We start from the raw sequence: 19,247 nt of genomic DNA on the forward strand, positions 1-19,247 counted from the left end.
TCACAAAACAATTTTTTTTAAAGAGGTCTGATCTGCATTTTTACCACCCCAACATTCACATCAAAAAGTGGCCAATGTATGTGGCAAATAAAATTTGAATTTGAAGAAATCTGAATTTGAAAATCCATTGAAATCCATCTCTTCAAAATCATTTTTCACATTGACATTATCTTTTGTTCATATTATGAACAGCACATGCACTGATTTTTTTCTTTGCTCTATATTTTCACTTGGGTATGCCCATCCTGAGGCCTCATGACATGCAAAAAGTGAAGGACCACTTGATGAGATCCAAGACCTGTGAATAGATACCAACTATCTGAGGACTTGGAGGATTGAGGACACATACTGTACACTTAATACACAAATACACTATATTAAACAAGCACACATGGACATCACTTTTTTTTTTTTTTGGAAGTGGACTGTATGTAACTGCAGTTTAAATATGTTTACAATTCCCGCCCTATGCAACACTTTGATAAAAAAGCACTATAAACTTGGATTGAATTTGAATTGAGCTTCCACCAAACAAAATATAAGTTTTCCAAAGGTTTCTTTTTTTTGTTTTTAACCACAATGTGCAACTGGATTCAATGGCAATCAAACAGAAAGTAATTGTCATAATAAATAAATAATATTTATGAAACAAAATAAACAAGTCCCATCACAATGTAACTTTGAATGTTTATTTTTTTATTAATGCAAGAACGATACATACATGCCACAGATATGCAAAAATGAAAAGTGTATAAAAAATTATATAGAGATTCAAGAACTTAATAGGTAAAACAAAATAATATAACAAAAAAGATAAAAAAATATATATTACAAATAAATAATGCTAGGCCCTGTTAACTCACAATAACTTAAAAGTGTCAAATAAATATACAGTTTTAACAGCTTTTTTGTTTGTACTCTCCTTGTACGGTATTTATATAAATATGTAGTTCTTTAAGTACTACTAAAAACAGGTTTCTGATTGCTAAATTTACAACAATGGATATGAAACTTGGTAAGTATGATCAGAAGATAAGATTAATCACATAAGCTTAACTTTCCAACTTCTTATCATATTTCAAAAAACCAAAAAAAAAAAAAACATATGCATATAGTTAAAGAAAAATTGGAATGTTTAGTTTTAAAAACAACTACATCTCCAGTTTTTACGTGAATTATGTATTTTTTGTGCCTTAAGTTTTCCCTCTTCTAATAGGTGAATTCGCTTGTCAAAACGATGATTCGTTATTTTCCGTTAGTCCCGCCCACTTCATTCACCTACGAGGAAAGGATACTGCAGAATATGGAAGTTGAGAAACTATCAATCAGTCGGTATTTTTAAAGGATTCATTCATTCATTTTCTTTTCGGCTTAGTCTCTTATTTGAGAGGATTAAACTGAAAATATTCCAGATGAAACTCCTTGCGATGATTCGGACGTCTACAAATAAAACCGAACTTACGGACGATAAAAATGTCTGCAGTGCTTTTACAAAGGTAGGCTAACTTTAAAGTGTTCGCTATCACCTATTTATGAATATTTGTGGAACGAAAGCAAAACAAACTTGTGCTTATAAATGCTCTCCAAAACAAACTGCATAAGACATGTCCACAATTCTCAATTGATCTGAATGAAACATGGGCTGCTGTTTTGTAATGGGAGAAAAACAAATATTTTTGATCAGAATTTAAAATCTTAATTCAACTTTTTCCTCATTGGTTTTCGGCAGGGGAGTCTAAACTCGGTCCTGGAGGGCCGGTGTCCTGGAGAGTTTAGTTCCAACCGTTAATGAAACACACCTGAAACAGCTAATTAAGCTCTTCGGTATACTGGTGTGTTGAAGTAAGTTGTAGCTAAACTATGCAAGATACCGGCCCTCCTGGACCGAGTTTGGACACCCCTGGTTTAGGATAATGCAAAAAAATTCAGATTTTAAGTTTACCCATCTATGATGCTGAGAAACCAGTGAATGCATAGAAGACAAACTGTTGCATCTGACTTTGACTTGGTGGCAGCCTGGGGCTTGCATATTAATGATCCCATGTGCAACATATCAGTCTTTGTTTTGGGTGATCACCTGATGACGAGGCAGCTTGTCAGGTTTGAATGGCGTAGAACATGACAAAATGCAAATCTTAAAGCTGCAGCCACACTTAGGTTTGAGCATGTGAAATTCGGTAGTATACAGCTGCGAAAAGGGGTGGGAATAAACAAGATCATTAGACATTAAAAAATGCGAGCTATTGGTCCATGTTTTAAATTTCTGTAGAGAGGTCATGTTTTGATCCTCAATTGATCTCACACAATCATGTGATGTGATTTTGCAGGTCAAGCCAAGCTTGAACTTTGCAATGCAGTGAACTGCAAAACTTGTCGCACGACCTTGCGTTTCTGGTCTGACGCATTCGCGTGAGTATGGAAGTCTATGGGGTAAAAAGTCCAGTGTGACCGCAGCTTTAGGGCATGCACCATGAGTAACACAACACTCTGTATTGGGTTCTGATTGGCCTGTTGTCCACTGGGTTTTATACTTGCTGAATTTACATGGATGCTGGATATTTTAAAAGTATTATTTTTATTTTATAAGTCGAATAAAAATGGGAATTACTTTCTATTTTTACCCTGTTATCAATGACATGGTTGTTCAAATTAAATTTAAAATGATGTTACAGCTTTGTAATAAATTTTGTACAATTTTTTAAAAAAAATTTTTATTGTCAATGGGAAACACCTTGTATATGGATATAGGTGGTGCAATGGACAAGTGTTCTTTTAAATTTTATATGACTTAAGAGTCTTTCTATGGAAACATTGTTTAATCATTTTTTATAATAAACAAATGATGTATCTTCATTTTATTTTTATTTTTTTTTACCTTTTTCACTCTTTTGTTGGTGGGGGAGATGACAGATAAGATAAGGTAGAGAGGTAAAAGGACCATGAAGGGTGAATCAAAGTCATTAACTGTGTTATCAGTGCACTGAACCACTCATTTTAGCTGGATACAGTAACTTGATAAGTGAATTTAAGAAATATAATTAAACATTAAAGTATTTTGGTGATTAAATTTGTTTTGGAAAATTATTTAAATGATCAGGCTTTTATAAAACTTTATTAGTGATGTGATTTTTTTTATGGATAACTAGAGGCTGGATGTAAAAATCATGTTTTTTTCAGGAAAACCATCAATAATTTTATCACAAATTTTGTGATTTAGTTTTTGTTTTTTTTATTCTGCAATTTGTCTGAGTAGTACAGCCTAACTAATTTCCTTATTTTAAAAACCAAAATATCAAAAAAGAAAGAAAAAAGAAAAATTCAAGACATTTAGGTCAAGGTTCTCTTCATATAAGAGAAAAAACCTCTGTATTTCTCGGTAACTCAGATGTACTCGGTTGGTCAGAAAGCCGTGTGTGTGTAGACTATCCTGTCGCAAAATGCGACGAAAATTTAACCCGACGGTCTGTAATAGTTTGCTTGCAGTGTTTACATGTTTTCACTTGAAGAGCAAATTTTTATTACAGCGGATCTTTCAGTCCATAATATTGTAGTGATATTACTGTACTGTAAACTAGGTAACTTAGAAATCATTTGACTAAGGTCTGTCTTTAAACACTGAAAGAGTACTGCTGACTATACGAACTATAACTTTGCCATCTAAATGAACAAAGAAAGGGCACTGATCGTGCACACACACACACACACACACACACACACACACACACACACACACACACACACACACACACACACACACTTACCAAATCTGTAGAGACAGGACTGATAACACCAACTGGAGCTGTGTCTTTTTTAAAAGGAGACGAGCAGCAAATCTGGATTTCACAATTTCCAGATGTGAAAAGCTCTCGAGTAAAAAAAAATGTTCCATACAAACGTATTTCTGCTGCGTGTCGCATGCACTGATCCACACGTGAGTCCAGATGCGCTTTCATAGCTGGAAAATGAAAACAAAACTTTCGTTGCGGCAAATTATAAAAGCAACACTGACGACCCGTATCTCCAAACAATTTTTCTTCTTTTCCCACTTGTTTTGGCAACACAACGTGTCATCTCTCTGCCATCTTAACACTGTTTCAGGTAAAAACAGTCTTCGAAGCGATCATGCATATTAATAAAGTTGCATCGCATACACAATAGAGTGTGCTGATTGGTTTGAACCAAGTCTTACTCATGAATGAATGTAGCACACTCAGAGACGTAATAAGGCACTCTCAGGTACAGACATCCAGTCTACACGCTAGAATACACGCTAAGATTTTTACTTTTTAGTCAAATATATGTGTCGTAATAGTGTTTTTAGCAGTGTGGGACACATATACGATTGTCAACAGCTCAAAAAACGGGTTTTGGTGTTTTGTGACCCTTTAAGGTCATGCCAGGTTATCTAAATTGGATTCAGGTCTGTACTTTGATTAGGCTACTCCAAAATCTTAATTTGTTTTTTTTTTTAGCCCTTCAGAAGTGGACTTGCTGTGCTTTGAATCACTTCAGCCAAGTTTACTTCAGCTTGAGGTCACTAACATGGCCGGGCATTCTCTTTCAGGATATTTTGGCACACACCAGAATTCATGGTTCCATTTATCACAGCAACACTAATTAGCTGCCCCAGACCATCACACTAAAACCACCAAATTTTATTCTTAGTATGATGTTTTTATTTTTAAATGCATTGTTACTTCAATTCCACACATGATGGGGAACAGACCTTACAAAATGTTCAAGTTGTTGTCTTGTTCATCCACAAATTATTTTCCCAAATGTCTTGGGAATCATCAAGATTTTTTTTTTTGGCAAAACTAAGATGAGCCACTCTTTTATGTTTTGTCATTTGTATAGAATGGCTCTCATTGTGGTTTGCTGAAAGTTTCTGAAAACTTTAGATATGGCTTTAGAACCGTTTCCATACAGGTATAGATCTCAATTATTTTCTCTTATTGGTTTTTGACTTTCTTTAGATCTCTGCATGATGTCTAGCTTTTAAAGATCTTTTGGTCTAATTCACATTGTCAGAAGAGTCCTATTTTAAGGATTTCTTAATTGTAAACCAGTGTAGTGGTAATCAGGCCTGGGTGTGGCTAGAGAAAATTAACTCTGGTGTGATAAACCAAAGCTAAGTTAGGCTTTAACAGGGGAGCAAACACTCACACGGAGCCATATAGTTATATATTTTGTTTACCCTTAATTATAAAAACATTGTTTAAAAACTGCATGATGTGTTTACTTGTTACCTTTGACTAATATATAACAATTTATTTGATGATCTGAAGCATTAAAGTGTGACAAACATGCAGAAAAATAAGAAATCAGTAAAGAGGTGATCACTTTTTCACAACACTCTGTGTATAAAACTAGTGCTACACACACAAGAGCTACTTTAACAAAAACCTGACAAATGTCTTTAGATGTGATATCCTTAGTGTAAGTGGAATAATTGATGAGGGGCCACTGAATTATTAGGAATAATGCACATCTGATTTGATTCTGATATGATTTGCATGTGTGTGTTTATGTATGTATCATTAATGGGGTTATTTGCCCATCAATTAAAACATTTCTGGCCTCACCCCTGCTTCATGTCAGCACAGGGAAACAAGGTATAGTACAGATGTAACATTATGCACTATAGTATACTGGCTGATCAATGTACAAATTAGGGGCATGTTAACAGAACAATGGTGTACTAAAAACGGAAAAGTTTTGCAAAGAAGTGGAAAGGTTGTCAAATTCTGTTTAGATGGATATCCAAAGACAGGAAAAATGCTGTATTTAGCATGTCAGGCTAGGAGGTGGCATATTCACTCTATTTTGAGCTGCACAAACACTTGTATCTCTCTGTCCTCTTTATTGCTGTTCTGGTTATATGAATATTATCAGGCCACCAAATCATTGGTGCCATGTAAATGAACAGCCAAAACCAAAAAAGTAAGTTTTATTTTAGCTGAAATTTGTGTAATGTGCAGAAATTGCATTTAATAAACAATAAATTGCATTTATTGAGCATAAAATAATGATTTCTGTGATTTATTGCAACTGATAAACCACCTCTGTTCAAATAAAAATAAGAAATAAAAAATCTGCTTAAAATGGTAATGAGCTGCAAATCCCATGATCTGCAAATGAAATTATATCTGTAGGATGTTCTGGGAACCTAGTACACATAAAATCTGAAATTCTTTCATCATTTATTTACCCTTGACTTGCTCCAAACCAGTTTGAGGAGATATTTTGGAAAATGTTGGAAACAGTAACCATTTGTATAAATTGCAAAAACAAAGTCTATGGTTTCATGTTTCCAACAATCTTCGAAATATTGTCTTTTGTGTTCAGCAAAACAAAAGATCCAAAGGGTTTGAACCAGATACTGTAAAAGATTGAACTCAACCTCGCTTTATCTGTTACCGTGTGTGATAAGCAGAGGGCGCTCAAACCCAACTTAAATCCTGTGTTGGCCCCACCCTTTTAGTAGGTGCTTTATATCATGCCGTCTTTGCTACGTAGTGTGTGTTTGCTGCATAGAGAAAATTGAATTCCTCATTGTTATTCTTTTTTCTTTTGTAATCTGCAGGTCTTATGAAATCTGAAATCAATTTTGGATGACGTCACCAGCACCAACAAACATGATAACCCAAAATATCCTTATGAACAAGTCCCCCTCAGTGCTCCAGCTTCTGACAAAGTGAGTCGAATGAACACCCAATCCTTTTTATCACCTTCACTTTGTCTGTGTGCGCCCTGGACCTATTGTATTAAATTAGGAATGGGCACAATTACTCCGTGAAAATGTATTTAAATATCATAGAATTTGAAAATACACGCATTTACAAAATTAATTTATTTTGAAAATAGGCCAACAAAACATGTGAATAATCTATAAGATATAAATAGGCTGAAAAGTTATTTAGACCTATTCGGAAAATTTCTTTTCTGTGTTACCCACTAAGAAACCGCTCAAGCTGCCTGTTGGTTATTTATTTTCTCACTTTAAACACGCATTACAGGCTGGCATTGAGTAGGCATATTTTTATGGAAATCAAATATAATTTGTCATTCATTCATTCATTCATTCATTCATTCATTCATTCATTCATTCATTCAATCAGCATTTAAAATCAATCTTCACTTTGTATTTTTTAATTTCCAGGTACATTGATTATTATTATTAAATATTTCCCATTTTTCAAGTTTACAAGATGCAGTTATCATGTAGCAGTGAAGTTCTATGAAGAATTTGTTTAGGGCGAAATTAGTGAGATTTAGTGCTGCTGTTGAATAAGGGGATTTTTTAGAATCGGTTCAACGCTTTGTAATAGAGACCAGACTAAAAATGTATCGAGGCTGTAACATGTAATTTACATTTCACTTTATTATTATTATTATTATTATTATTATTATTATTATTATTATTAAGCTATACTTATTGCTATTTTCTTATTAAAAAACAGAAAGTCGCTCACTCAGTGAATGCTATTGCATAAATATTGGGGGATCTTCTGTGATGGTCATCAGTAGAGACAATGTGATTTATATGCTACTTTATATGCAGGTTTAAACTTTGATTAAAATTAGAATATTCAACTTTGCAGTGAAAACCACTCAGAGCACGCAGTGGAATTAATGAATGAATGAACGAATATACGCATAACGTAAAAACGATTTATATATATTCGAAATAGAATTACGGGCTATAGTTATCTACAGCCATGCTAACGCAAAATTACTTTAACTAAAATACAGTTAAAGCTGTTAGGTTTTATAGGGTATGGTTAAATAGGCCAGTTTAACACAACACGCGAATAGTGTTTTATAGATCTATTGCTTAACAAATAGCCCATGTTTTTCTACAATTCTCTTCTCCTCCAACTTGTAAAGCCTTTTGTTCTTTTACATCAGAGTTCCTGTATATGTCACCGTTATCACTAGAAAAAGCCTCGCTTGTAAATGTCCCTACAATTTCAAAATACGTTTTATATTGATGCAGGAAACACAGATTCCAACTCACCTATTCTTTGCACTTTTTAATAAACTTAAACGTTTTAGTGAAAATAAAACCTAGAAAACACATTGTAAAAATGTAATAAATTGTTGCATTAGTTTTTTTTTTTTTTTTTTTTACAAAAAGATCACACAAATAAGTTAAACCCTTTTTTTAAGGAAATAAGACCTAGGCTATTTTATCAGTACGCGAATGTGGATTGGCCATAATGAGGTTATAACATTAAACGACAGACATTTCAGCACTTTCGTAAACAGACAGCGACGCTCAAATAGGCAAGAACTTAAAACGCGGTTTTTAGGGAAAATCATGTTCCTGTCCTCACAGAAAACGCTCTATAAAACCATTATCGGAAAGCTCGCTGCCCTGTTTATTTAGCTATTATTTTTCACCCTTTATTTACGAGTGTGCAAAAAATGTGTGATTCATCGTTCTTCCTTTTTTTGACGATTTTTTGTCAGTGGCAGTCTCTAAAATATGGTTTTCTTAGATTTTAAACCTGATGCTTTAGGGCTGCACGAAATGTCTCATTGTGTCGAAAAAAGATGAATATCGTTTAGAGTGATGCTATATAGCCTAAGAGCAGAACCCCTATACCTTTTTGAGGGATGTAAACAAAAACAGCGGTCCCAACGTATTTCCTGTTTTATATTTTTAATTTCTATAGCTTCTATGGATCCAAAAAGAGCCACATATTGATAAACAATGTTATGATAGCTGTTTTAATGTTTGGTTATGATTGAATTGTCTGTTGTTACAGTTATGAAATAGTATGATATCAAGCAGGAAATGTTCATGGGCCAATGACATGACCACATTAAAATGGTCTATTGCGAAGAAAAAATGACATTGCAATAAAACACATTAAATGCTTTGCAATACCGAGTTTACATCATATTCAATCATTCTGCTAATTATGCTACTTAAGCATTATTATTATTATTATTATTATTATTATTATTATTATTATTATTATTATTATTATTTTAATAAGTTGCACTATTGAATACTATTCGATACTATTATAAAATAATAATAATAATAATAATAATAATAATAATAATAATAATAATAGTGATGTATGGTCGATTAAAGCAAACGCATTCGCAAAAACAAACTGTGAGAGATATAAATGTTCGAATTTATGATGCATCTTTTTTTAAAGTAAAATTCTAGTAAAATATAATGTGCATATTTTTGTTATAACTGCGGAAACAGCAGTGTCTTGTATTTTAGTGTATTATCGCATCATTTCTCGCATAGCCAATATAGACTTAGCCGCCCGGCACCTTGTGCGGCTGTCCAAGGTGCTGAAGAGTCACCTCCTCGGTCTCCGTAATAAGTCAAAGGTCTTTTGAATTTATGTTCAGAAAACTGTTTATGCCCCCGCCCTTCACCCCACATTGATTAAAGTGGATACTTTAAAGAGAAAAGGGACAATATTATTTTCAGCATCATAATTGTTTTTATCATCAACAGCCATGTCAATGGTACACCTGAAAAACTATGTGCACATGTAGAAATATTTCCTTCTTAAATATAAGCATCCATTACCTACATATAAATAATTCTCAAATCCTGGACAAAAAACATGTTACATTATGCTCACAAAATAGGTGAAATCATTATAAAATTGGACGGAGAAGACAACATGCAAATAATATAGAAAATAAATACAATGTTTTGCATCCATTCCCTTTCCCTCCAAAGAATGCGCCAGTTGTAACTTGTAAAACATTATAAAGACTTAGTGAACTACAAGGGGGATGTGGTCTATGTTTATCTAGGACGTCAATACTTTTTAACACTATACAATTTGAGCCACAAAAACACAGCTGTAGAAAGACACACAAAACATTTACGTATTCCTGTCAACAATGAAGTATGTACTTGTGCCATTTTGAAGAACAATTCGCCTTGATTAATAGTAAATATGTAGATGAATGTTTGCAGAGCTCCTGGCTCTAAGGCTTTGTAAATTTATAAGTAAAAATATATAACAGAGTGCCACATTTGGCAGTATTCTGTAACACAGACGTGTAACTTGCGCTATTGGTATGTTTAAAGTCAATGTAAACAAAGAATTATGGCGCCAAGATATAATGACAAGTATAATGACACTGAATAATGACATTGTATCTTCATGAGTCCTTGTTGAGTGTTCTTTGCAGCAGGAGCGCACATCGCAGTCTATCGGTTAGTTTACTTGCACTAGTCAGATTTGTCGACGACCAAAGCCAAAACAAAACAGTCCGAGTGTTAACATGGTGTAAGTGATGGTATTATCCAGCTTGTGGTGTAAACCAGTGGCTTTGAAAGTAGTCGGATGGCTACCGTAGATGGTCTATTCTTTCTTCACTAGTGAATAGAGATACAGGGCTCTCTCTTTCTTTTGGCATTCTCTTTTTTCCGTCTCAGTAATCAGTCTCTAGAGTTAACTCTTGTTTGTTTGTTGAATCTCGCGGTCGTCGCTTCTTTTCTGCATCAAGCACTAACTCAGAACATGCTGGTCTTTACTAAAGTGGCTTTGGCTCCGTTCTGTCTTTGTAATGAGGACAGAACGCTAGCGAACGGTCCGCCCAGAGAGTCCGGAATGGAGGTGATGGTGCCCGGGGCTGAGGCCCAACCTTGAGTCGGCGCGGTGGGTCCCATTCCGGCCACTGACGTCTTCACCTGTTCAACCGGGCCATTTCCTGTGGCACTGACCTGTCCCCCTGTGGGGCTCGGTCCACCACAGTTGGAGGTAGGGTTCGGGTTAGGCCCTGGCCCGCCAGTGCTGTCAGGATCGGTAGCCTTTGCCTCTTTGCTGTCCTCTTCTCGCGAGTCAGATTTCTTCCCAGTGCCGTTTTTTGCTGCAGCAGCTGCTGCGGCGGCTGCGCGCTCTTGTTTGCGAAATTTGGCGCGCCTGTTCTGAAACCACACCTGCGGAAAATACGCATCACATTTTGGTTACTCATTAGATTATTCATTATTCATTGAACTTTAATCTTCATTGTACAAAATTGCGTGTTTTAATATAAATGAATGTGCATTGTATTAATATAGAACGTTCAGCATCATTATTGAAAATCGCACTTTGTGTTATAATGTGAATCATTGGAATTATAAGACGGTACTGATTTATTAAAGACACGAAAAATGAAAATAAAGCACTAAAGCAAAGTTGGTATTTTGCTAATATTTAACAATACTTTATTTCTGTAAATAGTTGTAATAAGTAAGCGGAGAATGTCCCACCTGCACCCTAGCTTCGGTGAGATCAATCTTAAGCGCGAGCTCCTCTCGTGTGTAAATGTCTGGGTAGTGAGTCTCAGCGAACACGCGCTCCAGCTCCTTGAGCTGCGCGCTGGTGAAAGTTGTCCGAATGCGCCTCTGCTTTCGCTTCTCATTCAAGCCTCCGTGATCGGTGAAAAGCTTGTAGGGAACTGTTGAAATGACACAAGTCAAATGTTAGACAAATATCCTGTAAAATGTAGGCTACCTAAAATGTCACATTAAATCTAAAGTATGCAACTTGTTGATTCAGACAGCAAGTAAAAAATGTCAAAATGAAATAATTGAAAAAAAGTTTCTAAACTAAGTAATACAGTTAGAAGTTGCATTATAAATCGTGTAAGATAAGATCAAATCGTGATAAAAGATAAGGTTATAAAAAGTCAGATGTAATCCTGTTATCTGTAAAATGCCGTTAATTGAATGTTATTGGAGACTGAATTGTAAAGTTGTCATAAATGCTTCTATCTCTTCTGTTGTTGCTACTGCAACTTCAATTCAGTGTCAATAATGAGCTTAAGTCCATGGTTATTTCATTATTTTCGAAGGTTTATGTCTCATCGCAAAGTAAATAAATTATGCCTATCATTTTGGCAGCTTAAGATAATTTTGTTGGCGGTTAGGGTGTGACTGGGATAGTGTAACCCCGTAACTGAATTACCTCTTGCCTGCAATCGCTTCTAACGTGATAAATTCTTTCATTTGTGTAAGCAAATTTCGTTTGGTAAATACTAAACACATTTCCATTTTCGAAAGCAATCAAGCCGTCCTATATACCGGGGCCATGATTCTCGTGCCTCTCAGCTGGCGAACTGTGAAAGGTGACTCTGGGCTTACCTGCGGCGTACGGACTGCTCTGGTGGTCCCGCAGGGTGCCTAGACTACAGGAGCCCGGTGTAAGCGACGGGCACCCGGAGGTGGCCCCAAACGTCGTCCTGATGGGATTGTACTGAAAGCCACTGGCTTGGCTGCAGGAGCTGAAGTCCGCATAGGCTGACGCCAGGCTCGAAGTGTCCATCCCGGCCATACAGGACTCGTAGGCAGAGGAATTGAGGTAAGAATACTCCATTTTATACATTGAAAAGGCTCAGTGGAGAAGGAAAGCTGCACTCCCAAGGAAAAATACACACAAACGTCAAATTCAAATTGGATTAAATTGGTGAGGAGCACATGAAAAAAGCAAGCCAAAACGCAGACGGAGATGGGGAGCTTGTGACGGCTGAATTTTTACAGGTTTAAAAGAGGCTCGTGCCGTGGGTAGATGTGCACTGCTCGGCGCCTGCTCAAAAACTGCCCTCCTTTATAGGAGCTGAGCCTTGTTTTATGAAAAGCCTCCCAAGGAGCCGCCTAGCCCCAGGTCTCTAGAGCATATAGTCCTCATAATAAACTTGGCTCTTTCCGCTTGGACAATAGCACGGCGTTTGGGTCTTATTGCTAGCGCTTTTTTACATGACAATAACTCATCAGTCTATTGGGCTGGCACTGGGGGATCGGGCTGTCCAACCTCCCTATCATTGATCCCCTGCATCTCTAATTAGAATTTAATACCCCACCATTACGCGCCAGCCCCCTCCACCACGTATAGCCCTCTCGCTCAAACCGCCATCTTGCCCTTTAATTCAATCACACCACTTGGAAATAATGAAAGTTGGGTGACGATTCTCCCTGATCCAATTTTCCCCAAGCTTTTAAGCCTTTAAACCGGTGGTATACCTTGGGCTGAATTTTCGATAGTATCTCCTCGTCTCCTTTACTTTTCCTTCAGCCTTTACACTTTTCTGCTTTGGCACTTGCTGATTTTCTAGAGCCGAAGAGACTAATATTGCGGTTATTCTAGCTATGCTTTATTTAGCAGAATATTTAAGTTGTAACTAAAAAATGTAGCCGGAAACAAGTGCGCAATGCAAATATCAGTGACGCGTTAGCAATAGCATGGTAACATTAGTTAAAAAGCAAAATTTTCCTCAATGGACAGCTGAAAAGATCAATAGTAGCCTATAATAGTAAATTGCCCTCACACACACGGCTTTGGGTAAAAGTTAAATTTTCCGCACGCACATTTAATTTTGATTAAATTGATCACATTGCTCCTTTATCTTTTGTAGTTTAACCAAGTAATTTCTGCAATTATTCTGCATTTTGTAATAGCTGTAATTACTCTTTAATGGTAAGTGTACGCTTTAATAATGAGGGCGGCATGCAAATTCGCAAAATAGCTTAATCGTCAAACCTTATCTTAAAAAATTGCTTCACAACATAATTTTATAGTGGAAACAAGGCGCTTGCATGTATGTCTTGGGGATAGCACGATGTAGTTAAGACATGGATAAGATTAAGGTAAAACTGTAAAAAATAAAAGATTTGTTATTATATTATGCACGATTTTGATGACATGCTGTGGTACGGACCGTGTATATATTTATTCCAAATGTATAAAGAATTAAAAATATTCTATAGAGAATTTCATCATCCAAGATTTGTTCTCACTTCGTTATCACCGTAATAAAAATAAATAAATCTTTGACCACTTGTTTCATATTATGGAATAGAAAGGAATACTTAAAATGTCGCAAATATAGTAGTCTATAAAATTACCACTATTTGCTACAATGTTTTATGTGTGTGCGCACGCGTGCATTTAAAAAAAAATATGAAGGACCGATGCACCTGTATGCGCACCACCCTTTCAATGCGAAATGCAACAGAGGGGAAAAAAGCTTTAATTAAAATTTATGAGCATTTATAGTTAGATTTTTTTTTCCACAATTTCTGCACCATTTAAATTCTTTTTTTGTCCTTCAGTCAGCTTCGTCTTTTTTGTGAGAAAGATAAATGACGATTAAAAAGTTCAGTCTTTCTTGATACAACCCGGCCCCTATTATGTTAATTTTTTTCTTTCTACACGCGAGTTGTGACTAAAAGATGTAGCAAATGGTTAATTTGATTACTGAAACCAAAGACCAACTGGTCCACCGTCCTCCCTCCACGCGCCTAGAAAGAAAAAGAAGGCATCGCGAGGAATTAATCTAATAACATATACAAAGGGCCGAGAAAAGTCCTTTCTGATATTTTGCCGAGGCAAATACAATTATAGCTTTTACCATCCGTTTCCCCTATTCAAACAGCTCTTTATTCTCATGCTCTGTGGTCCACCAGCCACCGAAACGCCCATCTTTTATATTTTCAACATCTCCTTTCATACTATCAACTGGTTCTGCGATCTGTTGGGCGGACTAAAATGTCAACGTGAAACCTTTGATATTACTGTTTGAATGAGCGACCTGTCCACCTCCAAGCTCAAAGAAAACATGTACACACGTTTGCGGCCGCGCGCACACTTTATTCTAAAGGAGCTATTTGGGCCCACTTGGCTATAATCTGTTATAAATCAGTTCAATCTGCGCGCACCGGCATAATATTGTTAGCAGGTCAATAGCACGGAGAATTCTATTAAGCCCTTTTCTAACAGCAAACCGTAAAACTGTACCCCATCAGTGATTAACAGTGTGATAATGGTTCAATAACCGTAATTTAGAGGTTAATTTGTGATTTAATGACTTATAAATAACAGCGTCCATATGGCTTCACTTAAATAAATCAAAGAACTGCGCGGCTCGCAAGATCCTAAATCTTTGGTTGCAAAGTGGTTGACAATAGGGGTGGAAGTTTAGAAGGCTCGACAGAGACTTCTTAATTTTCTGTACGCCTGCTCTGAGTTGCTCTGTGCTAGTGGAATGCGGGTCGGCAGGAGGACAAAGGGAATAACAAAATGCCTTTGTGTGAGGATGGATAAGACGAATCAGTATCGCAAAAGAATAGAAAAAAAGAGGAGTGAATAAGTGGGGAGGCAGAGGGGTGGGACTGCTGTCAGATAAAACACATAACGTCTCACTCAGTGTTGAGGAAATCCTCGGATTATTAGATGGGAAATTAATATGGTTTCATTTTTTTGCGCGCATGTAATATTTTAATAATTTATTTATTTGTAAATTATACTTTTATTCTTTACTTTTGGATTTATTTAAACTCTGTCGTTTATATTTAATAACATGGTTAAATTGCATTAAATTATTATATAAAGGTGATATTTGTTTTAATTTATTACAAATCTTATTTTTTCCCTTAACTTCATTACTTTTGCTTAAATTATACAACAACGACAACACAACAACAACAACAACAACAACAACAACAACAACAACAACAATAATAATAATAATAATAATAATAATAATTTATAATAGCCTACAGATTGCTCTTTACCCAGTCTGCAATAAATATAAGATGCCTTCTCTAAATTGTTTCTGTAACTAAAGGGCATTCTTCAGTAAACAATAGATTTAGCCTATTTGCAAATTGCATTGTTACAACAACAAGAAGTATTATTATCATTATTATTATTATTATTATTATTATTATTAGTAGTAGTAGTAGTAGTAGTAGTAATAGTAGTAGTATTTACACTGTATTTTTATTTACGTGCACGATATCACATTACAGTATGCTTTTTGTAAGGTTGAATAGCGAGTAACCTTTTTCGATACAACTTCGGTACAACAAATATAAAATCGTATAAACCTGGGAAAAAACGTTTACCTTCCCAAAACGGTTTTACCCAATTTAAGGATGACGACAATTTAGCCTAATAGAAAACTTGCGACTGCATTTTTAGTACGCTTATACTATCTTTTTCTTCCTAGTTTTTTAAACAACTTGTATTCACAATTACAGATATAAGCACTTGCCTTTTTGGGGGGAATTAGGCCCAGACCCCGTTATTGATGTGAGCGGTGGTCCGGCTGTGTATCCGGGATGGCAGATCCCTTATCCTTTTCTTACGGCCATCTCAGCTCACGGCCTTCCCTAGTGACCACGATGATGCATGGCCTTCAGAGGAGCGGATTAGCATAAAAATCTTATTCTGCGGGGACAGTATTAGCAAACATATTACCCTCTAACGCGGCTCTGGCCCCGCTGAGATCCTGTGCTCGGAATCAATTACGAAATTACTCCAACCTCTAAGTCGACATTAACGGGAGAAGAAATGGCATCGACCGGACCCAAATAAGATTTTGAAAAGATGTGATTATTTAATCTCTTGCCAGTGTTTAAGAATTTGATTCATAAAATCGTCTAAAATGAGATGGAATTAAATTCTTATCGGAGTCCCCTGTCATCGTTTCATCCCGCGCTGTGTAACGCTGGTTTAACAGTGACCCTCATTAGATTCCACCAAATCCAGCACTGTCCGGCGGAAAGAAGACATATACATCTACTCTCTAATGCTGGCCTAATAAACATGGTCGCCTGTGGTCTTCTGCACAGTGCGCGATAGTCTACCTTTAATGCAATATTGATACTAGATTCACCTAATTAATTAGTCTGAAAATTGCAGTCTAAATGCTAATCACTGACTTTCTTGCAATTTTAATGAATATGCGTAAATCTTAAATTAAACTGATTTATTTAAGTTCTGTCCGGTTTAAGTGTCTCTTTTAAGTTGTCTATCAACGTTTAGGAACCATAGCTGTTTGTTTTAACATGGCTTAAGTAGTCCGGCAGGGTCATTCGTACAAACGAGGCCAAATGAGTGAGAGGGGGCATATTTTATTTAACACACTGGCATTGTTGTCCACATTAAGCAATTGACAATTATTAGCCCCCATCTCATAAATCAGCCGGCAGGCCGTTATAATGGTTGAATAGAATGGCCGATGAAGCTCGGGTCACTGTCATTAACCAGAGCCCGTCTCCATGAGGCTACACAAGCAGGCTGGTCGGCCCCCCGAAGGCATTTGGGTCTCTGTAGGACCTGCTGGCTTAATATCGCCCGTGCGCTGAGATAAATGCTTAATCACACATGCATTAGCGAAAGACAGCGGGCTATTGTATAGGGCGAAGGTTTACTGGAATTAAGCGATTAATGACCAGCTACGTTAAAGGGGACACAGCAGCACATCAAGAATGATTGAGTGGTTTTTAATGTTTTAAAAAATCCCTTCTGGTCTCTGAGGGGCTGCTTGTTGGCCTTGAAGGTTGAATCGCAATTAGGCTACTGTATAGTCCACACCAACCAATCTATTGTCAAGTGCTAAATTTGCCTTTGCCAACTCTCTGTAGCTCTCCTATATAATTAAATCATCAAATTTATTGTTTTCTTAATGGTGTGTTTCAAAATTAAAGTAGATGATACCACTATAAATTTGGTTGAAAATCTCAAAAGTTTGAATACTTTGTAAGGTAACTCCATATCAAGTCTGCATGACAGAACAGTCACTCTAGTTCTATGTCTGCTCAGTCTAGTTTCTGATGAACATTGTGTCTGTTATTGGGAAAACAATGACCGGCATTCTTCTATCGCCATATGTGACAATAAATCATATGTGACCCGTGTCATATTTTTTTGAGTTTTGCATTTGTCTTGCAGTGAACTAAATGTTTTTGATGAATGAAAACGGACATTAAGGGTCACACAACCAGCGATCATGAACATTTGAACCCACAGTCTGGTAGGCCTGGATAGCTTTCTTCCTCTTTAGTTTTCTCTTCACTTAAAAGGCCTACTTATACTGATATAAAATCCTGATTGTTCATTCTCTTTACAAGTCCGTAAGTTTTAAAATTATAAGCATAAATATAAAGATAATTTATTAGCATTGATCGAACCTTTAAAATACGTGAAACCACTCGATGTTTTTGTTAATGGAAAATAGAACTGCGCTGATAAATGATATTATATTGAATCGCGATATAATTTGTCAATAACAATAAGCTCTGGACTTTTTTTCTCTCTATATTGTTCTAAGAGCTAATCAAACAGCGGAAATGTGCAACATTTAATTGACCCTCTAAGTTTTGTGCATAACAACTTACATTGATATTTTTATATTCAATATGGAAAATAATTGCATTTTTCTCATATCGCCCAGCCCTGAATATGTTCTTTAGATTATCCAAATGGTCTTTGTACTAGGACAACATGGTTATTTTAGGAACAGTTCACTAAAAAATATTCAGATGTAGTTCTTTTGCGTTGCTGGATAAACAAAACAAAATCTTTCAACATTCTTTTTAGGAATGATAATTTTTTTATTTTCTTGGGTAGACTACTTTGTTTAAAATGAACTTGCATTATTGTGTATAAGTTTGTTAGATCAACAGTCTTGCAGTCTCTTGTCTCATCAGCATCACTTCAAAATGCGATAAACATGTGCTGATGTTGTTGATAAATTAGCCACGGTCAGCATCTTCAGTTTTAGAGCTGTAAAGAACATAAATGAGAATGAATAGTGCGAGATGGAAATGCTTTGGGAGTCGACGGTGTTAGATCAACTCAAACTTATTTAATGCAGTTTAATGGAATGGCTCTGCCGGGAGAGCTGATGAATTACTATTGTTTTTCGCTCCACCTGCTGTTTGCACTTTGTGAATTTTTATTTTATTTTATTTATTTATTTATTTTTTAATTCTCATTAAAAGCTTTCATGTTTTTAAGATAGCTACATTATGGACAAATGTTCTAAAAAGTAGTTAATTAAACATGAGGTACCTGTTGACATAAAGAGAAAAAAATTGACAGTAATTTAATTATTCTTTATCTGGTGGTCGTGGCGACCACTGATTAATAAGGGGACTAAGCCAAAAATTAATTAATGAAAATTGGCCATAGTGTATGTGTGTGGATGAGTGTGTATGGATGTTTCCCAGTACTGAGTTGCAGCTGGAAGGGCATCCGCTGTGTAAAACATACAGTATGCAAGTTGGCGGTACATTCCGCTGCAGCCACCCCTGATAAATATAGGGACTAAGCCAAAGGAAAATGAATGAATGAGTGAACTTTATCTGATCTTTAGTGTCCTAACTCAGTAATTAAAAAAATATATAAGATACACAATTAACCTGATATAATTAATCTGATATACCTTTATTAAAGTTATTTTTTTGAAAATATTTATTTGTT

At 35.9% G+C, this 19,247-nt stretch overlaps 1 protein-coding gene and 1 long non-coding RNA gene across 3 annotated transcripts in view; one reads left to right on the top strand and one right to left on the bottom strand.

Moving 5' to 3' along the window:
• The first annotated feature begins 1,257 nt into the window (after nt 1-1,257).
• Nucleotides 1,258-19,247, top strand: part of LOC141377492 (uncharacterized) — a 42,984-nt gene continuing 24,994 nt past the window's right edge. The window contains exons 1-3 of one of the 2 annotated variants that reach the window (XR_012389674.1): nt 1,258-1,496; nt 6,587-6,697; nt 12,044-12,341. This is a non-coding gene — a long non-coding RNA (uncharacterized lncRNA). The remainder of the gene's footprint in view (nt 1,497-6,586; nt 6,698-12,043; nt 12,342-19,247) is intronic. The other variant, XR_012389675.1, reaches the window with a different exon arrangement.
• phox2bb (paired like homeobox 2Bb) lies at nt 9,460-12,586 on the bottom strand. Its single transcript, NM_001014818.1, is given in 3 exon segments — nt 9,460-10,936; nt 11,252-11,439; nt 12,125-12,586. Coding segments are annotated over 3 exon segments (855 nt in total). The 5' UTR covers nt 12,366-12,586; the 3' UTR covers nt 9,460-10,510.

Source organism: Danio rerio, chromosome 14 (assembly GCF_049306965.1).
Source record: "Danio rerio strain Tuebingen ecotype United States chromosome 14, GRCz12tu, whole genome shotgun sequence".
NCBI classification, from domain to species: domain Eukaryota; kingdom Metazoa; phylum Chordata; class Actinopteri; order Cypriniformes; family Danionidae; genus Danio; species Danio rerio.